The 22,852-nt window shown below is 34.5% G+C and overlaps 3 protein-coding genes across 37 annotated transcripts; 2 read left to right on the top strand and 1 right to left on the bottom strand.

Annotated features, from left to right (window-relative positions):
- Positions 1-3,287: 3,287 nt before the first annotated feature.
- LOC107859035 (E3 ubiquitin-protein ligase DIS1) lies at positions 3,288-9,893 on the top strand. 12 transcript variants are annotated; one of them, XM_016703898.2, is made up of 4 exons: positions 3,288-3,615; positions 5,872-6,104; positions 6,857-7,243; positions 9,301-9,893. In XM_016703898.2, the coding sequence occupies exons 2-4, from the start codon at positions 5,886-5,888 to the stop codon at positions 9,619-9,621; spliced, it is 927 nt and encodes a 308-aa protein (XP_016559384.1). In that variant the 5' UTR covers positions 3,288-3,615; positions 5,872-5,885; the 3' UTR covers positions 9,622-9,893. The 12 variants fall into 12 exon arrangements, with proteins under 12 accessions (XP_016559384.1, XP_016559390.1, XP_047262615.1 ...); XM_016703904.2 differs by having other exon boundaries at positions 3,296-3,615; positions 6,822-7,243; XM_047406659.1 differs by having other exon boundaries at positions 3,374-3,938; positions 6,822-7,243.
- A 1,137-nt stretch (positions 9,894-11,030) lies between these two features.
- LOC107859033 (nuclear transcription factor Y subunit A-7) lies at positions 11,031-19,664 on the top strand. 24 transcript variants are annotated; one of them, XM_016703896.2, is made up of 9 exons: positions 11,089-11,408; positions 14,418-14,521; positions 14,693-14,760; positions 14,859-14,922; positions 15,694-15,836; positions 17,435-17,542; positions 17,633-17,797; positions 18,894-18,960; positions 19,063-19,139. In XM_016703896.2, the coding sequence occupies exons 4-8, from the start codon at positions 14,895-14,897 to the stop codon at positions 18,954-18,956; spliced, it is 507 nt and encodes a 168-aa protein (XP_016559382.1). In that variant the 5' UTR covers positions 11,089-11,408; positions 14,418-14,521; positions 14,693-14,760; positions 14,859-14,894; the 3' UTR covers positions 18,957-18,960; positions 19,063-19,139. The 24 variants fall into 24 exon arrangements, with proteins under 24 accessions (XP_047262618.1, XP_047262617.1, XP_016559377.1 ...); XM_047406662.1 differs by lacking the exon at positions 18,894-18,960 and having other exon boundaries at positions 11,031-11,116; positions 19,063-19,664; XM_047406661.1 differs by lacking the exon at positions 18,894-18,960 and having other exon boundaries at positions 11,034-11,408; positions 19,063-19,664.
- A 628-nt stretch (positions 19,665-20,292) lies between these two features.
- Positions 20,293-22,621, bottom strand: LOC107858004 (40S ribosomal protein S25-2). Its single transcript, XM_047406679.1, has 4 exons — positions 22,504-22,621; positions 22,348-22,422; positions 21,641-21,775; positions 20,293-20,560 (listed from the first exon to the last, which is right to left on the bottom strand). Exons 1-4 carry the CDS (start codon positions 22,504-22,506, stop codon positions 20,447-20,449), a joined length of 327 nt encoding a protein of 108 aa, XP_047262635.1. The 5' UTR covers positions 22,507-22,621; the 3' UTR covers positions 20,293-20,446.
- Positions 22,622-22,852: the final 231 nt, after the last annotated feature.

Below are 22,852 nucleotides of genomic sequence, written 5' to 3'. Positions count from 1 at the left end.
AATCTCTAACTTCTATTTCTCTTTCTTCTTTTCCTTTCTTGTTTAATTTTTTTTTCTTTTTTGTACTTATTTTTTATCATTTTTTATTTTATTTTATATTTTTAATATTTTTAAAAAATATGACTAGTCGAGCACAAGTCATGCATGATAACATAAATAACATAATTATTTATTATATTTGTAGTCACGCCGTTATTTATATTTTTATATTCATTGATACAACTGTATTTGTATTTTAAAGTTCGCACTTGTATTTATATTTTATAATTCGCATTTATATTTACATTTGTATTTTATAGTCCTCACTTGTATTTGTATTGTTAGTTTGTACCATCATTTCTGTTTTATATAACTCACACTTGTATTTTAAAGAACTATTTTGTATTTATATTTTATAATTGACTACATATTATATTAAATTATATTTATATTATGGTTTTATTGTGTTTGTATATTTAGATTATATTTGGATTATACTTGTATTTGTATTCTATTTTCGTCAATATCTTTTTATTTTTAAATAAATATTTTGTATTTGTATTTGTAAGCTGATTGCATATTGTATTTAGCCGCGACTATGTATAATTTATCATTTGTATTTGTATACAAAAAAGTAAATGCATTAATTGTGTTTTCCTGATTCTAAAATATATAAATATGTAATGTATCATTTGATACAAATGTACCGTTTTGTATTTGTATATCAAAATTATCATTCATATTTGTAAATAAACAAATATCATTTGATACAAATATAATTACAAACAAATGAAAAAAATAATTTTACAAATACAAATACAATATGTAGTTGTATATATTGTATTTGTATAAAAATTTGAATTGAATTTATTTGTATTAATAAATACAACTCGTACAAATAAATACAAATAAGTATTCGCAGAAAGAAAATCAATCTTTCCTTTTCAATAATTAAAAAATACAAATAATAGCTCGCACTTGTATTTGCATGTTATAGTTCGCATTTGTATTTGTATTTTATAGTTTGCACTTGTATTTGTATGTATAATTCGCATTTGTATTTTATAGTTCGCAATTGCATTTGTGTTTGCTAGTTCGCACAAATGAAAAGAAGGAGAAAAAATATGGAGAAAAAATGAGAGAAAAGAAAGGAGAAAGAATACAATAAAAAGGACAGTAATAGAAAATAGAGAAAAAAATGAAAAAAAAAATGAGGAGAAAAATGAAAAGGAAAAAAAGAAAATGAAAAAAAACACAAAAAAGAAAGAAAAAAGAAAGAGAAAACAACAAAAAAATAAAAAGAAAAAAATTGAAAAAGGAAAAAAATGAATAATAGAAAATAGAAAAAAGAGTGAAAATACACGAGAGAGACTATGAATCGTAATTATGAATATTTAATAGGCAAGGGGAACTATGAATTGTAATTAATTATCACTTAGGCTAAATAGGGTAATTTGGAATTTTATTTGCTAAATATGTAGTTATCCCAATAAACATCTTACTAGTACTTTTAGTTATAATTAGCTCATGACATTACTGTAATAAGTTGAGAATGATGATTAGCTATAAATTTTATGGAAAAGTTTTAATATAGTTAAGATGATAAATACGGATATACACAAAGTGTCTACATAAAAGCAGTAAGATTCTAACAGAAAAGAGCCTAAATTTAAAGAATGAAATATTGCATTAAACAAAGGCAACAAGTATTAATCATCACACGTAAAAGCAATTTTTTTAAATTCACAGTTAAAAGCAGTTTACCAGACATTTCAAACATATACTAAGAACTTTCAAAAATTTAGTATTAATCAAGGGATGGATAAAAAAAAAAGATGTAGCCAGTTAAAAAAATTGACAAAATTCTAATTCCTAACAAACAAATAATCAATTTAACAATATTTAATAATTATTTTTAATCTCTCAGTTCACGGACTGGACTTTGAGACCGACGGCTCAGACCTCTGAGGCCGACAGACCAAATGAAGCTGGACTTATAAACCTTATTCCTAAATGGTTTGAAAAAAATTTAGTTCAACCCATCTTAATTAGAGAGTTGGGTTGAACCGACCTCACGGGATAAACCTATTTTATTAGTTGTGTTCTATTTTTGTTCGTCCTTTATACTTGTACATGTTTAATTTAACATATTTTTTTTTTTTAAAAAAGTAATAAATAAAAAAATAATTTTACTACACATTATATATCATCCTTATTTGTTATAAGTCGTCCAAGTTTCTATTTCATTATTAGATAAATTTAACTTCCTCTTTTCCTAATTGATTTGTAAATGATGCTATGCATCCTTTTAACTGTTTAAAACCTTTCATGCATTCCTACAGTAAAGTTGCTTGTTGTCAAAAAAAAAAAAAAGTATTGTGAAATAAATAGTACTTATCTAATTAGAATAAAATCAATATAAAATATTAATTATTTTAAATTTTGTTAAATTAAACAAATAAAGTTGAATAATCATGTTAATATTTCGTTTGATCATGAAAATAATAATTTTTCAAAATTGGAGTAGGAGTTGGGATTTGTGTTGTGTTTGACCATAAATATAAATTGAAGTTATTTTTGAAATTATGTGAGAGAAATTGGAGTAAAAAAGCAAACAAGTTTACTATTTTTCATTTTTTCAAAAATAATTTTCACCAAAATAAAATATTTTTTATATTCAAATACTGTTTTTTCACTAAGAGGAAATACCTTTTTGAATTTGTTTTTTAAAAATTCTCATAAGCAAACGTTTACTTAGTATACTAGACAAGTATCACCTAGCCCCCATTTGTCATAAGATTTTTTTTTCCCACTTTTTTCAAAAATGATATTTGGCCATAAAATTTTTTAATGTAACTTGAAGTTGCATTTTAAAAAATGAAAATAAGTAAGAAAATAACTTCATTTTATATTCATGGTCAAATACAACTTCAACTCTAATTTTATTTTTTTAAAATTTTCATGATCAAATGCCTACTTAACCAAAATTAATTAATTTATATGTCTAGTTTATTAAATTATTTAGGTTTGAATTAATTTGAGTTGGTGTATAATAATTACTCATTTCGTCTATTTTTATTTATCTATTTTTTTTTAGGATGTTCAATAATATTTATCCAGTTTATAAAATTAATAGATAATTTTATCTTTATTCATTTGATCCATGATATTAAATATAATATATTATTTATTTTTTAAAAAATTATTATATTTAAAAGATAATATAATAAAACAATCCTTATTATTATTATTTTTTAAGGTATATGCATATTAAAACTGAATAAGTATTTATCAAAAATAACTCTCCAATCTAGGGGCAATGTCTCTTTCTCGTGAACCAAATCCCTCATTTGGCGCCGACTGGGATATTTCTTTGAACCCTGTTTGGCTTCCTATTTCCAAACGCGTGCGGGTCCCTATATTTTTTCCATTTTCCCAAGTTTCTCTTCTTGTACTTTCTCGAGAATTCTCTCTCTTCCCCCACACGCTCCCTTCCTCTCTCACCTATTTTGAATTTTGAATAAGGTTCAAATTAATGGCAACTCTTCTCTCCTCTAGGGTTTAACCTATTTATGATGAGTTTTTTTTTTTTTCTTTTTCAAATTCTAGATCCGTCTCGCCTTGAATAAAACCTAGGTATGCATATTTCATTTTCCATTTTCAAAATAATTGCGAATTTGAGGTGTCATTTTACTACCGAATGCATGTGTGTGTTTAGCAATAGATTTTTTTGTTTTGTTTTAGATAACGTGGTGTTTGGGTCAGCTTGCGTGCAATTCAGCTAATTTCACGGGATAACTGCCCCTCCCACCAGCAACTGAAACCACCAAATAACTGTGTCCATTAAGGCTACGATACATTGGAAGAATTCACCTAGTGTTTTTGTTTCTGTTGGAATTTGAAATTTGAGCCCTCGTGGTTTTCAACCGACTTCATTGACCATAAGGTCACACTCTTGGGTGTGTGAGAGAATTTAGTATACGATTTTCAGTAATTGTTTTGATTTCTTGTATATGTAGTTCAGCTATTATTATTGGTTATAATTGAGAATGTCTGGTTTAATTGATTCTAATCTTGTGTTGTTTAGAGATGATCATATTTCTGTATTGAATGTGTCCCCGTGGATTGTTGCCCAATTTGGCTTATTAAAAATCTAAATTGTGCTTTCAGAAATGAAATTATTCTGAACATCAGCAGATGAAGATAAGTAGACCTAGTTAATTTAATGGAGTATTACCTGCCGTTGGTTGGTGTATACAAAGTTGGTAACTCAACTGTAAATATTTGATTGCCTTTGCTCGTAAAATTGTTTTTTTAATCTCTTTTTCTTGTCCTGTTAGTTGAAGCCATGAGCTCTAAGAGAAAATCCCACTGTTAAAGAACAACATTTTGTATCTTGCTGGACTAAGAGAATTCTATTATCTGATTCTTTGGGTAACTGGGAGTGTAGATTAATGGTCAATGAGGCTATAATGGATTATCAAAGACCATGGTTCTAAATCAAGCTGAGGCTAAATAAATAAATAAATAAAAAAGGTTATTTCCTTCCGTCTTTCCAAACCTTGGTAAGCAGAGTTTCTTGGTACATGTACTGGTCAAAGATACAAGTTGAGGTGTGGCAAGCTGCACGTATACCACCATTATCTGAAAATTATGTGATTCAGACGGCAGATATCATAGAAGAATGTCCTAGTGTAAATGAATTCAGACCTTTTGAATTAGGAAATTGTAAGTAGGAATTCATGGGTGCACATGCGTGCAAGTCACTGCATGCATGATCATAACTGTAGATTCAACAACAACAACAACATACCCAGTGTATTCCCACATAGTGGGGTCTGGGTAGGGTAGAGTGTACGCAGACCATACCTCTACCTCAGGTGAAGTAGATTGAATTATTAATATTATTATTGAAAGGCGTGGAAAATCTTTAAAATGTTTATGCTTGGATGCTCAATGTTGTGTTTGGGACTTGGAAGCAATTTTGATGTTTAGATCGTCTAGGAAATTTTTGGAGAATTAAGTACATCTCCTTGTTCTCTAAAAATATGCCCAATTTTCTCACCCCAATATGAAAAAGACAATGTGATCATAGAAAGCAATAGCAAGACAAGTAGAGTGGAAGAATGAATTGCCTGGAAAATCACTTGGAAGTTGGAAAGGTTTTGTTTTCGACAGATTTCTTTGACATGGTGTTCACTTCCTCCTCATGTCCATAAACCACGGAAACTCGGTTAGTGTTCGAGATATATCTTCTCACCAGCACTCTCACTGCCATGTCAATAATACATGTTGGGGCACTTCTTTGTCTAAAGTAGACAGGGACGCAGTGTTACTTAATATGTCATGTAGCGTGATATCTTGGAGAACTTGTTTTTTAGTGGGTTGTCATTACTCATTTCCCTGTGATTAGTTAAATATTGTTTTGCTGTGTGTAAGTAGCTTAATGTCTATTAAATTATTTTGGGCACCGAAGAGTGTGACCTAGTGGTCAATGAAGAGGATTGAGAACCATAAGTTCTCGTGTTCAAATCTCAGCTGATGCAAAAAAAATAGTAGGTGATTTTTTCCCTTTGTCTTGTCCAAGGCTTGGTAGATAGAGTTACTCGATATTTGTGCTGGTGAGAGGTAGCACCGTAGCAGGTATTACGTGGAATTAGTCAAAGTGCGCATAAGCTGGCAGGACACCATGATTATGTATAAAAATTCATTATTCTAGGTCCTGTCTGCTGAAAATGGAAATACTCTCCGGTAGCTGAGGTATTTGGCATCTCGTAGATGGTGTTACTAAAAAGTTTTAAGATGTACCGAATTATCAACTTTTACATGCTTAATTTTTCCGCAACTGTTGAGGTATATAATCATATTTGATGGAGTACTTGGCACATGCAGGAATTAACAATTTTATGAAAGGAATGGCAACTGTAAATCCTTATTTTGATGATTTGCAATGTCAACCCGAGGTCGTTATTCCTCCACAAAATGAAGACTGCACGGACATTGGCGAACATATGAATGATCCTGTTCAACAAACATCAAAATCTAATGTGACTGTTTCCAGCAGTGTTCGTGAATTATTGGAATGTCCAGTATGCTTAAATGCCATGTATCCGCCCATTCATCAGGTGTGATTATCTGAATTTTTGCTGATAAATGGTGACGGATGCCCATTACCAGCCTTTGTTTAGTGTTGCCTACCAAAAAATACTTAATGTCTTCCTATGCTCTTCTTCTTAGAGACAGTATTTTCAATCTTTATGTAATCAAATAGAAAAAAGAAGAAATTAGAGGAAAAAGGAAGAGTTTCGTCAGGTTATTATTTAGAATAGTGTAGGATGAAGTTAATTGACATGTTCCTGTTTCTCTAATTTATCTTTTAAAGACATTAGTGAAACAAATACTCCTCCATCTTCAAAAGAATGGTGGGCTGCGGATTACAAGGGTGGTATGATTTTTCGACGTTGAGTTATTTTTAATTTGTACAATGCTGGCCTGGAGGGAATTTAAATTGGATACACATATAGTCGATCCCAACTTGTTCGAGACTGACTTCTTGTTGATTTATTAGTTTTTTGAAGAAATTTATGTATTTGTAATTGTATAAAGTTACTTAAAATTATATTTATGTTGTCAAATATATTTAGAACATATTTAAAATAGTCATTGTGGAAGTGACGTTGTTTGATTCCCAGTAGTTACATTTAAAATTGAACAGAGGGAGTACTGATCCACACTTACTAACTATTACTGGATGTATATCCTTTATTCTCTCGCATAGTTTTTCTAAAATAGAAGATGCTCCCTACTGTTGTTATCGTTGTCTCTTGTTCTTGCGAATGCAGTAATTAGTTCATCTGGCTCTTCGCCCTTATTGCAGTGCTCCAACGGTCATACTCTGTGTTCTTCTTGCAAACCAAGGGTACATAATCGCTGCCCAACATGTCGGCATGAACTTGGTAACATTCGATGTCTTGCGTTGGAGAAGGTTGCTGCATCTCTCGAACTCCCATGTAAATATCAGAGCTTTGGATGTATCGGCATCATTCCTTACTACAGCAAGCTAAAGCATGAGTCCCAATGCTCTTTCAGACCCTATAATTGCCCTTATGCAGGGTCAGAGTGCACTGTCATTGGCGACATACCATATTTAGTTGCGCATTTGAAAGACGATCATAAAGTTGATATGCATGTGGGCAGTACTTTCAACCATCGTTATGTGAAATCAAATCCCCATGAAGTGGAAAATGCTACATGGATGCTCACAGTAAGTATTGTTGCTCTTCTTCCATCCGGTGCAGATTAGTTTGTGGTCTAACTGAAATTAGGAGGCATCTCTAACAAACAAAATTCATAATGTGTTCTAGATTTGTGTATTGGAGAATGTTAATATTATGATTTCTTCACTATGAAGCATGGGCACATCAATTCTAGGCTTTTTCGCTTTATAGTTTTTTCAGTTTAGAGGCTGTAGGGTTCTATTTGATGTCCCTAGTTTTTGCTTAACATGAACAATAAGAAATCCAAACCAGTGTTATGAAAAGCGAAAAGAGCAAAAAAGCTCTAAGGTCTGTTGGGGCTTAAAGCGTAAAGCGTAAATAAAAGCGTGGGCTTCAATGAAAAAGGTGCAAAGGGAGAAAAAAATATAAATATTTATGTTTAGTCCAAGACTAATGATTATAAGCATGAATGACAAATATAGGAACAAAGAAATTGAAAAACAATTACGATAAAGTGAAATATCAATTGTTTAGTGTTGCCTCTTCAGAAGAGACTCATTGGCAAGACATAGTATTTCTTAAAAACTTGATGACGACAGTGAAGCGCACCTAAAGCGAGGGGAAGCACTCAACACGTTTTGTGCCTCGCTTTAGGGCCTAAGTGCGCCTTTGATATCACTGATCCAAACTCCACTTGCCTTTACTATATTGAGTTCTAAATTGGAAGATGTGGACACTTTCATCTGGTCTTGGAAGTTTGTATTAAGTTTGATGTATTGATAGCGCTTTAAAGGTTTTAGCTTTTAGGTACTTTAAGTTCTTGTTGGATTGAGGAATAATAGTTGATTTCTCATGTGCTCAAACAAAGCTGGATAAAAATGACTCAGAATCTACTCTTATCCATGAGATGATTTTCTTTTTGGATAAAATGACTCAGGACAATATACTCTTATCCATGAGATAATAAAAATACCAACAGCAGTACCAAGATTTTGCACAGGAATGAGCATATTGGTTCATAAATCAAATGAAACTGATATATGTCTGTTGATAGTTCTTGTTTTTGTGTTAAAGTTGCATAGCAAATTATATCTATAATGACATGATCTTTTATCCAATTGTTTATGCCCCCATAGAGTTCATAACATATGTTGTGTGAGGGTCTTGTGTTCCTTATATGATTCACTAATTTTTCAAAGAACCAGTTTCAAAAAAAAAATAAAATTCTGGTGAAAAATTGCCAGAATTGTTTGGTGCTTATGGGTCGCATTATATGGAAGTGGAGACAGCTTGGGGTTTCTTTTCTTTTTCTTCTGGTTTGTTGTTCTAGTTAATGATTTTGAATGATTATATAAGCTGAAAACCCTAAATCTTATGACTGAATACTCTTAATCTCAGTGGTAAAGGCATTTGGCTGCAGAAATGGAATATCTTCACCTTTTGTCATGAGGCACTGACATATTTTGTTTGTAATTTGGCTGCCCATTGCAAAATTGCTGTTGTTTTGGGGAGCTTTTAGCATTTGGAGGATCAAATACTTGGCATCTTATTTCCAGCAAGGGACAGTAATTTGAAACCAGTTTAGGAACCGTTTTGTGAAATTTGCTCTTTTTGGGAGAACCTTAGCCAGGAAAAACTGGAATAACCTCCATCTTGAGCGGGGGATGCCTTTTTGGGGTGCAGAGATCTCTCTACCTGGGACAACTAGGTGCAATAGTAATTGGAAGTCGGAATAGGAGAACAGTTATCTCAGGGTGGGCTTACTACTTAGAAGCTTTCAACATTTTTTCTCTCCGCACCTGTCTATCCAGCAAATGACCTAATGAATTGGGATTTCCCTGTTGGTCCAAGTCATTTTTGGGCAAGTGGATCATTTGTGACGAAGAGAATGAAAGAGAATAATGCCTAGCTTGTTGGATTGTTCTATACTTATCTGGTTATGTGTTATGATGCACCCATTTTAGGGGCTTTCCTTGCTCACTGTGTGGAGAATCTATCAGTGGTGGTGTTTTAGCAGATATTATTGCTTAAATTGTGATCCTGTACCTTTTGTATTTATGTCTGATTACTTAATAAAAATTGTTCTCTTGTAAATTTTCTCCAGGTTTTCAGTTGCTTTGGTCAGTACTTCTGTTTACACTTTGAAGCATTTCAACTTGGAGTGGCACCCGTTTATATTGCATTTTTACGGTTCATGGGTGATGATGAAACGGCAAAGAACTTCAGCTACAGTCTTGAAGTTGGAGGCAATGGAAGGAAGCTGATTTGGCAAGGGGTACCAAGAAGCATCAGGGACAGTCATCGTAAGGTTCGAGACAGTTTTGATGGCCTCATCATTCAACGTAATATGTCGCTCTTTTTTTCTGGTGGAGACCGGAAAGAATTGAAGCTTAGAGTTACTGGTAGGATATGGAAAGAACAATGATATCCATTGTTGCAGTCGAAGGAGTAGTTTTTTATTCATCTAGCTATCAGTTCAAATCTAGTTTTTTATTCATCTAGCTATCAGTTCAAATCTTCTGGTCAGTGTATTTTCTTGAACAAGGAGCAACCTCTCTTTGCTTGTCCATGATTAAAATACTTTAGTGAGAAGAAGGCCTAGTCAGTTTGTGGAATGTGTCTTGCTGCTGTGTAATGTGTGCCACAGTAAAAGATGTCTATCCATGAAGTTCTTTTTATTGAAAATTCATTGCAGAATTCTCGTTTATTCTCTTTTAACAAGTTAGTTGACCAAAAGTGGGAATGTTATCAGAATAGTTGAGTATTTTGTAATTTGTGATTCAAAGATCAAGAGAAAGGGAGCTATAACTGGTGGCATTGTAAATTAAGTAGATTCTAACAAAGCTTATTTGTATTTCCAGTGATTAAGAAAAGGCAGCACAATCCACTAAGCTTCTGCAATGCCCAGGATTTGGCAAAGGATCAAACTGCAATAGATTTTACTGCTTGCACTCGTTATTTCCTTATCACATAGCACCAACTTCAGGAGTTACACTAAAGCTCTCCATTATTTCTGGAGATAAAATTGTCTAAGAATATGAATTAATATGAGAAGTTATTTCATATACTCCCTCTTCTTAAAAAAGAATGATCTAGTTTGATTTGACACGAAATTTAAGAAAATATTTTTTTTAAAGATTTTGTAATCTTAAATTAAAGTTATGTCAAATATATCGAAATGCTTTTTAATGTGTTTCTAGACATATTACGCGGAATATTAAAATTAAAATATTTTTAAAAAAGTCTTTTATTTAAACGAATTGATAAGGAAAGTATGGTCAATTTCTTCTTAAAACATGTTCAATGAATGTGAAACCAAGTTACCAGGGTTGTGGTGCAGTCGATGAGGCTGCTTTACCCTTAATCAGAGGTTAAGGGTTCGACCTTGGGTATGGAGAAAACTCTGTTAGGAGCGTTGTCACCTTAATGGGTCCTACAACGCGCGATCCGAATTAATCGAGGCTCAATGCGAACACCGGATGGAAACACAAAAAAGAACGTGAAACCAAGTTAAAATATTTCCAAGTTTTATGTTTACTTTAATTATGACACTTGTATGATTGAGATGTCCTCTTACCTCAGTTGTTAGGAAGATAGGGTCAAGTCTACTGCCACGTGATCATATTGAATGGAGTATACATTATTTTACTTTTGTTCTTTTAATCAGTTTAGCTGACAAGACCATTTTAAGGTCCCACATAAACTTCTGGCTAAGAATTCAACTGCTTTTTCCCTGCCAAAATATTTGGACCACTTCTGTCTCTTCACTCTAAGCCACATATATTCTGTTTCCCATTTTCCTTATATATTCCTTTTCGTGGTAACTCATTTTAAATTAAAACTGAAAGGGAAACAAGAAATTTCTACCACCATATTTTTTTACTGTTGACTGCTAGTGTTAATGTTCAGTAAAATCTCAGGTCGTTTCTATTTTGAGATTGGAGTAAAATTTGCATTTATATATATTATCTTTTTCAAACTTTACTTTATAAAAATACGTTAAATATATTATTGTAGAATTTTAAAGATATTACACATAATTAAAGGACATGACATAAATACAAGGTGACGGCAAGTGAGTGTAGAAAGTTACGGTTTTGGTAAACTCTCGTCTCATGAGTAAGCAGCAATAACAGTTACAAACACAGAATAAAACTAAGAAGCAATCCACATAAAAACACCAGAAAGTTAAAGCTCGTTTTCCATAAAAAGGTAATTGTTTCTTCTTCCCCTCTACTCAAAGACCTAGCTCATAAGGTGAATTTTACCACCGAAATTTGAGGAAATTGAGCTTCATAATTTCTGTGTTTGCATGTTTTAAGTTTCATAGATCAAGTGTTTGCTTCAGCTGTTTCAGTATTCACATGCTTTCTGCGCTGAATTCTATGTACGCCTTGTATTTCGATTTGAGATTTTTTATTTTATTTTTTTGTAAAAAATTGAGTTTCGTCGCTGAAATAGTTGCGATGTAATAAAGCTAGGATTAGGAGTTCTTTTACGTCGTTGTCGAATTAATTGTATCTCATTTAGATTCATATGTTTTTGCATAAAGAAAATGAATAAATCTCAAAACGAACGGAAAATCTGGATTTGAGGTATTGAGCTTCGTTATTTGTGTGTTTGCATGATTAATTATTTAAATTTTCATGTATCAAGTTGTTCGATTGAGCTTCGGTTGCTTTCTGCTGTGAATTCGGCTTGTATTTCGATTTGAGATTTTTTATTTTTTTTCTAAAGAATTGAGTGTTTAGGTGCTGAAAAAGTTGGGATGTAACAGCGCCAGCATGCTGAATTATTTTACGGCATTGTCTAATTAATTGTATTAAGGATGTGGATGACAAAGTAGGGTCGTATTAGAAAGAGATAACAGTTTTACTTCCATAAGCTCCTGAACGAAGGAAGGGATACTAGCATTGTGTTGGGGGATTTGGAGCATTCCGAGAGGTTTTTGCGATTATGGTTATTGTAGGTGCACTAAGTTTGAGGAGGTTAAGGGGGCTATCCTAGGATGCGCAGAGGTAGAGCGATGTGGCCAGCCGATCAGATGAGATTTCGGTGGATTTTTGGAAGTGTACAGAAGAGGCAGGTATGGAATGGTTGACTCGATTGTTTAACATAATTTTCAAGACGGTGAGGATGCCTGAAGCTTAAAGGTGGAGTACGATGATTCTGTTGTATAAGAATAAGGGTGACATTCAGGATTGCAATAATTATAGGGGTATCAAGTTATTGAGTCACACTATAAAGGTTTGGGAGAGGGTGGTAGAGTTGAAGTAGTGGAGGATTGTTACTATTTCTGAAAATCAGTTTGAATTTGTGTCAGGGCGCTAGACTACTGAAACTATCCATCTCGTTAGGAGACTGGTGGAGCAGTTTAGGGAAGGCCTATTATAGAGTTCCCAGGGCGGTTGGGTTAGGACTGGGGGAGGGGACTCGGAGCACTTTCCCATCTTGATGGGGTTACACCAAGGATCCACGCTTAGCCCGTTTCTTTTTGCCTTGGTGATGGATGTTTTGATGCGACAAATTCAATGTGAGGTGCCTTACTGTTTGCTTTCAATGTGAGGTTACTGCTAGGTGGGGGTCGTATTCCAGATGTCCTATGGCTTACCTCGTATCTCATATTGCGCTTATCTACCTTATTTTCGTATTACTCTGATTTCTATTTTATTATGTCTTATTCCTTTTATGTTATGCCATCCGTCATGCTTCATGTTTCATTACGCTCCTGTTTACTATTCTCTATCTTGAGCCGGTGGTCTATCGGAAACAACCTCTTTACTTCTTTGGAGGTAGCGGTATGGACCGCGTACATTTTACCCTCCCCAGACCCCACTTTTGTGGGAATATACTGGGTTTGTTATTGTTGTAGTATATGGTCTTGGTTGATGAGACACGTAGTGGAGTTAATGCTAAATTAGAGGTTTGGAGGCAAACCTTAAGTCTAAAGAGGTTAGTTTGAGTAGGTCCAAAATGGAATATTTGGAGTGTAAGTTCAATAAGGTGTCTCATGAGTTCGATGTGGTTGTTAAGCTTGATACTCATTCTATCAATAAGAGAGATATCAAAAAAGTATCTGGGATCTATGATTCAGGAAAATGGAGAGATTGACGAAGATGTCACTCATTAGATTGGGGTAGGGTAGATGAAATGGAGGCTCGCCTGTGGGCTCTTGTGTGACAAAAAGGTACCTCCTAAACTTGAGGCTAGTTCTACAGAGTGGTGGTTAGACCGGCTTTGTTGTATGGGGCGGTGTGTTGGCCTGATAAGAAGGCCCACATCCAGAAGATGAAGTTGGCGGAGATAAGAATGCTTCGGTGGATGTATGGGTGTAATAGGAAAGATAGGATTAAAAATGAGGTTATTCAAGATAAGGTGGGAGTGGCTTCGGTGGAAGCCAAGATGAGAAGCGAGGTTGAAATGGTTTGGTCATGTGATGATGAGGAACACGGATGTCCCAGTGCGGGAGGTGTGAGAGGTTGGCTAGGGATGGTTTCAGGCGAGGTAGCGGTAGACCGAAGAAATATTGGAGGGAGGTGATTAGACATGATATGGAGCAGTTCCAGTTTACCGAGGACATGACACTAGATAGGAAGTTGTGGAGGAGGCGGATTTAGGGTAGAAGGTTAGTATGAGTGTAGGATGTTGTATCTTTTGTCGTATTACTTGATGTATCTTGTTTATGGTATTATTGGATATGTTGATTTCTATTGTATCTTCTTTTACTATTCCTTGTCTTGATTGTTTTATTTTGAGCCGGGGTATATCGGAAACAACCTCTCTATCTCACATCTGAGGTGGTTGTATGGACTGCATACGCTTACCCTCCCCAGACCCCACTTGGTAGGAATATACTGGGTATGTCGTTGTTGTCTAATTAATTGTATTTCATTTAGATTTTACATGTTATTGCCGAAAGAAAACGAAGAAATCTCAAAAGGAATGGAAAATTGGATTTGAGCTTTGCAACTTCTGTTATTTGTTGTTTCCCTGATAATTAAAACCTTTTTATCTTTTATAGTTAACTAAGTAACTGGTAAAGTTGTTGCCATGTGACTAGGAGGTCACGGGTTCAAACGGTAAAATAGCTTCTTGCAGAAATGTAGGGTAAGGCTACCTTGTGGTCCAGCCCTTCCCCGGGCTGCCTTGCCCTGCCCTTTATAGTTAACTGAGTTTCGAACTTGTGACACTTTGTTTTGGATTGTGGTCTCTTGGGTGCAGGGCCGCCCCAGCATTTTTAACTGGAATTTTTTAAAATTCATTTAATTTAAGGAGGTTAGGGGTTCAAGCTGTGGAAACACCACAGCCTCCGACAAAAATGCAAGGTAAGGCTGCGTACAATAGACACTTGTGGTCCAGCCCTTCACTGGACCGGACTGTCCCTTTTTTTCATTTAATTTAAGGTTGTTTTGTAGTTTGAGAGATAATTATGAAGGGTGTGATGTATCTGGTTTAATTGCATAAGTAATTTGGCTTTGTGGTATGGATCTTTGAAGGGAATGGTTTTAATGTGTAGAAATGTTGAGACATGACAATGGAAGAGGTCTGATCATTATATCTGAAGGTTGAATTTAAGTTTTGTATTATGATTTATTTATGCTCGCGTGCAATGTGTATTTTGCGGTGTAGAGCATGCTGATCCATCTATTGTTTACTGCATAGGTTTGTTAATTTGGAAATTCTGTCTCAAGCAGCGTCATGACGTCCTCGGTTCGTTATCAGTCAGGTTATTTTTGGATTTTTTAGCACATTATTTTGTCGGTGGTATAGATTTGCTTCTCTAGTCCTGAACTGTATTATGTTGATTGTGAAGTAAGCTTGATCTTGATTTCACATGTCTTTCATTACTAATTGATATCTGTAGCCTTTCTATTTTACACATATAGTAATGATAAACCTTTTTCCTTTGCCAGTAAAATCTGGCAGATTTAGTGTGATTCCTCCAGTTTTCTGATTTGAAGCACATTCATGACACCAAGTATGCAGCTTGGAGATTTTTTCCGTACTATTGTTGACAATTGTTTCTTTACAAGTATTGTGAAAGATTGTTAAGTAGATGAAGGCAAAAATGAAGTTGTGTATCCTTCGGCTTATTTGGATGAAAGAAATAGGAGAATATCCAGAATAGCGAAAGGGATGTAAAAATTATACAAGACAATTTATTTGTTGTAAAGCGAAAATCCCAATCGATATAGGTAGTCAATATTCAGGAGTATTTGTTTGATGACACTGGCTGAACTGATTATCTTTTGTTATATTCTTTTCATGCCTTCATTGTGTGTTATCATTGAGAAGTTTAGATTATCAAAAAGAGTTGACTTACCATGAAAGAAGAAAAGAAATTACTGTCTATTTATGCTTTTGTTTCACATTCAATTTTTAAATAACCATAGTAAACTCAGACAACAGCAGAACAAAAGTTAAAGTAAATTGGGTATGTAATTTTGGTCAGATAAACAAAAGGTTCTAATGACTGTGTTACTGCAATAAATTTCAGATGGTAGTGAGAATGAACAGCCAGAGAATCAATCAGAGTCTCACAACGAGTCTTCATCCCCTGTAACTGGAATGTCTGTCCCTGGCACAACACCAAATATGAACTATGTGATGCCCACTCAACTTGGCAATGGAAATGCTATGGTATATTTGAAGCACCTATTAACTTCTACCGCCATATTTCTGAAACATCACTGTTAAGTCTTGATTTGATATCTTCTTCCTCTTGATAATTATTATGGCTGACAGATGCAACTCCTCCCTCCTCCTGTTCATTCAGTCAGATGTGATCCTAGAAGTTTTATCATGATTCAGTTAGGGGTCTCGTCCAATAGTTTATAAGTATCTCAAGAAAACTGATTGTGAACAAAAGGAGTTAGGGCATGTAGATCTATTGATGATGGTTCTGTGAGTATTATCATTTTTGCACTTGTTAAATGGCTTCTTTTTTTTGTGAGATGAAGTGCACATGTTTATATTTTGTCATAGTAAGAATATGTTATATTGTTTTGATCTTCCTTGATGATTAGCAGAGACATCACTTTGACACTTGAAACAGGTAACCTTGCATATAACTTGCCAAATAATTGGTTGTGCAAGAGCATGAAAGCCAAGTTGGTAATAAATAGGCTAATGTGGGGCATATGGAGCTACGCTTGCACTTATGGATTCTTGTACCCAGAGATGAATTCATATGATGCAAAATACTTTAGTTATATGAATGAATAGTCAGATGTTTCCGGTCAACATGTAAATTGAAGAAAGTTGCTTAACAGATAGCACAACAGAATTCACTGGTGTTCTTCAGACTATTTGAGCAATAAATGGGTGACTATGAACCTTTGAAGAGGCAGATTAATGCATCAAGTGTTTGTAGCATACCAAATGTATTCAGTAGTAGGATGGGAAATATTTCTACTTATAGATTGTCATGTTTTATACCTGGCTGATATAATAAGGGCCTATAGTCTCTGACGAGGAATTAGAAAATTTGCATGTTTCAAGATAGGAAATGGCATTCTTGTGATCTCTCATTTCAGTTTTAAGTAACATTCTTTTTTATAAGATTGTGTTATTTTGGAACTAATTCTCTAGGCATTGCTTTGATTTCAGATTGCAAGATCTGTTTGTCACTCTTGCTCTACAGTTGCTCTTGCCACAATTTGGCTAAAATTTTCTTGTAGGTCTACTGGCCTAGAGTGTCACTTAAGGTAAGTCTTTGTCCTATAGGAGGGATACACTAGCAGAATTCTTTGAACACCATGAATGGGATGATCCGAATCAAGTAGACTCTTTATGCAGCAGCTTGAAGCTTAGAGTTGGTTATGCAGTAAATACTTGTTTAAATGCAAACATTTTACATTTTGCCATCTTTTCAGCTTTGTGAATGAAATTTAGTGCTAGAATTGTTTCCAACAGTTGTTGAAAATCCGTTGGTCCCTATTCAGTCTGCTGCATAAGGATTTTCCTAGATTAACCTGGAGCTAGGTGTTTTATCTCCCTCCCTCTCTTCCATTTGGCACACATAATACCTTGCTATCTTAAGTATTCTTAATAGGACCCCTGTTTTTACTGGATGCTCTTTAAGTAGAGCTTCTGATAGAGATTGCAGATCTCTAAGGTAACAGTTGGGAGTATTTGAAGCCTACTTCTGTGTCTACTAATTTTTTATTTACGCTCTAGTGATTGGTTATGTTGGTTCCATTTTTCTGATAATAAGTCTGCATCTATTATTCCATTAGTTGCAGGCTCAAACAGCTTATCCTTATCCAGACCCATACTATAGGAGCATCTTTGCACCGTACGATGCACAGCCTTATCCTACACAAACTTATCCAGCACAACCAATGGTATTAGATTTTCGTGACACTTTTCATCTGGAATTCATCTATGAAATTTCCCTATAATGTTGAGAGCTTGGTTGTGCCATTTCCTGTCAGGTTCACGTTCAGCTAATGGGAATTCAACAAGCTGGTGTTCCTTTGCCATCAGACGCGATAGACGAACCTGTTTTTGTTAATGCGAAACAGTATCATGGCATCTTGAGGCGTCGACAATCTCGCGCAAAAGCTGAGTCGGAAAAGAAACTTCTGAAAGCTAGGAAGGTATGTTTGTCAAAGATGTGTTTGGTCTTGTTATTTGTTGAACTTTGTTGCTTCAGTAGTCCAAATATTATAATTTAGAACCGAACTGACAGCTTGGTTGTGGTTCATCTGCTGATTTATCATTTCCTAGTTTAACAGCCTTCCAGATGTTTGATTTGGACATATTTTAAGCGTCTGCGCATTTCTAGAGCTATTTTAATAACAGATGCAGACGATGCTTGCTTCACAGATTAGTTATGATAGAATTATATACAAAAAATTTTATGCCATTAATAATATATAGGGATTGTTATGCGGTGAATAGTAATGTGTGAGTTGTTAATTGTTATACATCTAGTAATGATATAGGGATTCCTATTCGGGGATATCTACTTTGATCATTGATGCATCCTTGTCTATATACTTCTTGGTATACCAATAGCTACATTTTACCCCATATAAAATAATACATAGATTTCTGCATCAGTTCGGCCGATATTAGTAGTGCACAGTTTAATACTGGAAATACGACGGTACTTTAGTAATGTAGAGCTCTATGTTGTAAACTAAACATTGTATCTGTTACACTGAATTTTAACCCTGATTATGTTTCCTTTAGAGCCAACCAAAATGACGCCAAAATCATAAAATTTCCGTTACTTATAATGTGTATATATACTGCGAGTGGAGAGCATGAAAGACAGAACAGCAAGTTGTCTAATGGATATTTTTCTGGACTGTAACTTTAATCTCCTCTATTTTCTGTTGCTACGCATAAAGATCTAAATTGTTACTAGTATGCCATTTAGTTTCACATTGCATTGTACAAAGGTTCTGATGAAACAAAAGCTCTTAATTCTAGAGCATCTGTAATTCTATATTATTGATCAATTGTCCGTCAAAGAGACATTAGATTGCTCTAATCTTTGGGAAGCATCATTTAGATGTATTTTTGAAGACTAAAATTTGGTGCTGGTGAACAAAGTGATTCTGTTCCCAGTTCGTAATTAAGGATCTTTCTCCAAGCAAATGATCCCATTTTTCTCTATGATAAATAATGTGTGTGTGGAAAGTTATGGGTTCTGATCAATAATGTCTTTTACTCCCTAATAAATAGCTCAAAGATGATTATCAACTGTGCTGGAAACATCTGCAAGATCCAATAGCATATAATTGGTAGTAAGGTGCCTTACCCCATGATTAGAAGTTTCTAGTATCTCTTTCTGAGGTTATGTTTTTCCAGAACCATTACCTTGGGAGGCTCACAGTGCAAAATAATCTTGCAGCCCTACTTGCATGAATCACGTCATTTGCATGCATTGAAAAGAGCTAGAGGATGTGGGGGTCGTTTCCTTACAGCAAAGAAAACTGATAATCAGCAGAAACAGGATGAATCTGGTGATAAATCACAAGTCAACACTAATCTTGAGTCTGGAAAAGACAGGATTGCTTCTTCAGAGAATGACTCTTGATTTATGCAACAGTGCAATATCAAGGACTTTGTGGACCATTGTATGTTGTTGTTGTTTGTAGAAACAGCACATTTTCGCCAAAGTAACACTGCTGTAGCTGGGCTAATCAGGGTGATTGTGGTGTTCTGTATGTTTATTTCTATGTAGAAAGATCAGAATAGGCTACTTGTTTGAGAGCTACAAAGTGGTTGCTGGGCGTATATTCTCAAAATACTTTCTGAGCTTGTTTGTAGAATATCTTTCTTGTCCTTTGTAATTACCTCGTGATTCCTTCAAACTGTAGCTCTGGTAAGTTTACAAAATATCGAGTCAGGAATTAGCGTTTGACATTATATTTTGTTAGTTTATGAAGATCAGCTTGTAGTGCTCCCGGTTGATGGATTCTAATTTTCAAATGTTAATGCATTCTCTGTCAATATCTGGGTTATAAGACAGGTACCCGCTGCGATTATTGGTTCTTATGTATTGCCAAGCAGCAGGTTTTATACTCATATCCTTTTGTATTTACTTGATATTCCTTTTCAATGTGGATTTTGTATATTTTGGAAATATTAAGTGAGAAATTAAGGTTCCTTGTAGCGTTTGACATGAAGTTCTGTTAGTTTTAGGGGAGTGGTGGCAACTATCTAATTTCCAGCTGTAACCAGCATGACCGAAAAAACGGAGATCCTGGTGTAAGTAGCATCTGTTGGCCACCATTCGACTTGATAATCACTTTTGTTTGTGTCATTGCATCATTTTAGCAACTATCTTTAGCCACCATTCGTCTTGAAAATCACATTTGCTCGTCTATATAACCATTTTGGCTCATCTTTTAGGACTACTTCTTATGTGAACTTGTCGCGGAAAAATTCTTCCATTTGCAGCCATTCAAGTTCATATATTTTGTGTTACTAATCAGAATTCCTCCATTATTTACTTACTAAAATTTAGCCTATAATCTTGAGATTCAACCATAATAATTTCTAAAAGTAAAATCTTCCGCCTTGTAAAAGTAATACTATAGGGTATTTAAACATATATTGCAGGCCACAAAAATAATAATGCACAAAATTCATAAACCTTCCACTACAGCCAAAGAGACCTGGAGGGTCAAGGAGTAACAAATCTTCAACTCAGCACAAAATTATGTCTCAACGTAACGTTTTAAACAAAATGAAGGCTAATTAATTAAACAACGAAGTCTAAATCTCAAGACTTAAGTGTTGGTAGCCCGGGTGTAAATCTGCTGGCTAGCATGAGCAGACACCATCCTGATCAACCCTTTAGCCATCAATTCCCTGATCGCCTTCCTGGCAAGGGATCCACTTATCTACAAATACAATCAAATGAACAATATTAGCAATAAGAATATCAGCATATCAAAAATGAATCTGCAACAAACCACTCAGCAATAAGATAACAGGACACTCCATTACAGCATAAGATGGAGAATGTTCTGCAAGAACATTTCTAGAGAACCAATTGGAGTGTTTGGATTCACAAGACTACAATTACAATAGTTAAAAGTTCCCCGAACCTTGCTCAACATTTTAATACGAAAATACATGATAATATAGCTACTACTTAGGCCTGAGTCCTAATATCTTCAAATAAAACCAAAAATAAATCCATGAAACAAAAGAAATGCATCTTTAGAAGGTTCGTGGCAATTCAGCAGTTAGCATTGCATGTGGCACCCTAGTTTAACAAAATACTAGGTTTTTTAATCTCAGAATAACTACCAAAACATTATTGGTTTTTTTGTTTTCAAAAGAAAACGAAACGAATGCTTGGTTTAAAAATCAAACTGGTAAAGAGTTGTTTATTATGTCTTGAGAAAAATTATATTGCAGAATAATGTGACTAAAATGGGTGTGATGTTGATATAAGAGAACTAATTGTCTTTTTGTTTGTTCCTAAAAGAATCAAATAATATGTTCACTTTTCAAACAAGAACATCTAATTTGTAAACCAAAAGTGATTCTCCACATTTTGTTCTCATAACAGTATGGCCACCACTTAAATAATATCTTTGAATTCTATTTGTATCGCCCCTCAATTTCAGAATCTACAACTTGTTCATCTTCCCTTTCAACAAAAAGATTTCATAAACAAGTATATTATACTTTGGAAATGTTTAATTAGCTTGAAGAACTACCATTCTCACCACAAGAAAGTAACCTTTTCCCATAGTACAAAACAAAACCAGTCCTCTCCACATCCAAACTAGAAGCATTATTCAACAATTCTCCGTACTATTACACAGAACCCTAGGCACTGTATAGTCTAATACCAACCCTAAATGACCCGCTAATGATAAAACTCAACCATATAAACAAACATATTCACATGGAACAAACTAAATTCAATACAGAATGATTAGATCCATGCTATGAACAAACAAACGTACCCTCAAACGGTCGGAGAGGACGGAAGGGGTGATGAGCTTATACTTGGGTGCTTCAGTGATAAGCTTGTCATAAGTAGCCTTATCAAACAAAACCATGTTGTTCACCTTCTCCTTTTGCTTTCCCTTGCTCCACTTCTGCAAATCCCACACATTCAAAACCAACATTAAAACCAGAGGCATCAGAACATTACACAATTCATAAATAGTTTAAATTATCTTTTACACGTAGATATAGTAGACATTGAACCCATTCGACTTTACTTTCTATATCTTGAACCACTTAGTGAAAATCACTATTCATACATAGTTAAAATTATCTTTTACATGTATAGTAGACGTTGAACCCCCTTCGGCTTTACTTTTTATATCTTGAATCACTTGATGAAAAATCACTATGAACCACTTAATGAAAATCACTATCCCTAGATAGTTAAAATTGTCTTTTACATGTGTATATAGCAGACGTCGAAACCCTTCGGTTTTACTTTCTATATCTTGAACCACTTAATGAAAATCACTATTCATACATGGTTAAAATTGTCTTTTACATGTGTATACAGTAGTTGAACCCCTTCGACTTTACTTTCTATATTTTAAACCACTTAGTGAAAATACTGGCTCCGCCACCAAATAAATTAAAACCTCACGTATCAACAAAACAAATAAATAAGCAAATAATTTCAACAAGATAAAGAAAAAGGTATGACCTTCTTCTTCTGCTTGCCACCACCGGACTTGGCGGGCTTGGAGGATGGTGGAGGGGCCTTATCCTTCTTAGGTGCCTGCAAAAACAATCACTCAAATCAACATTCAATGCTCAAAACACACATAAAACTAATCACAAAAGCAGTAGAGAAGTTCACCATTGCTGCCGGAAGTTGCTAAAGGGTAGGGGTTTGGGAGGGGGGGGGGGGGGGGGGGGGCAAACGGAGGAGAAAACTGAAGTGAAAAGAAAGGCAGCTATTTCTAAAGATGAAATTTAGGGTTTTTATTGGATTAGTTCGTGTGGGCTTTTAACTTATTTTGGGCCGATTAGAAATACATAGGTTGGGCTGGGCTCTTCTTCAGTTATCAGGCTGAAGGCCCTTGGAGACCACCATTTAAGTCGATACTTTCCATGCACAAAAGTATGAAAAAAATAAGTAAAAACCACGTAAATACCGCATAAAGTGAAACTATTTATATAATCTCCCTTGAGATATTTTCTCTCCC

This window comes from Capsicum annuum, chromosome 2, assembly GCF_002878395.1.
Source record: "Capsicum annuum cultivar UCD-10X-F1 chromosome 2, UCD10Xv1.1, whole genome shotgun sequence".
NCBI lineage: Eukaryota > Viridiplantae > Streptophyta > Magnoliopsida > Solanales > Solanaceae > Capsicum > Capsicum annuum.
Note: the sequence above shows the minus strand (reverse complement) of the source record. Positions and strands in the feature narration are given on the sequence as shown.

Excerpts from the sequence above, each read along its gene's own strand:
- LOC107858004 (XM_047406679.1), bottom strand. Across the intron at positions 21,776-22,347 it reads GTGGCAAGCAGAAGAAGAAG|AAGTGGAGCAAGGGAAAGCA; the intron begins GTCATACCTTTT and ends TGGGATTTGCAG. Across the intron at positions 20,561-21,640 it reads TCCTCTCCGACCGTTTGAGG|ATAAGTGGATCCCTTGCCAG; the intron begins GTACGTTTGTTT and ends TTGTATTTGTAG.
- LOC107859035 (XM_016703897.2), top strand. The coding sequence starts at position 5,850 with ATGGAGTACTTGGCACATGCAGGAATTAACAATTTTATGAAAGGAATG. Across the intron at positions 6,105-6,856 it reads TGTATCCGCCCATTCATCAG|TGCTCCAACGGTCATACTCT; the intron begins GTGTGATTATCT and ends CCCTTATTGCAG. Across the intron at positions 7,244-9,300 it reads ATGCTACATGGATGCTCACA|GTTTTCAGTTGCTTTGGTCA; the intron begins GTAAGTATTGTT and ends AATTTTCTCCAG.
- LOC107859033 (XM_047406662.1), top strand. The coding sequence starts at position 14,895 with ATGACGTCCTCGGTTCGTTATCAGTCAG. Across the intron at positions 14,923-15,693 it reads CTCGGTTCGTTATCAGTCAG|ATGGTAGTGAGAATGAACAG; the intron begins GTTATTTTTGGA and ends AATAAATTTCAG. Across the intron at positions 17,798-19,062 it reads AACTTCTGAAAGCTAGGAAG|CCCTACTTGCATGAATCACG; the intron begins GTATGTTTGTCA and ends ATAATCTTGCAG.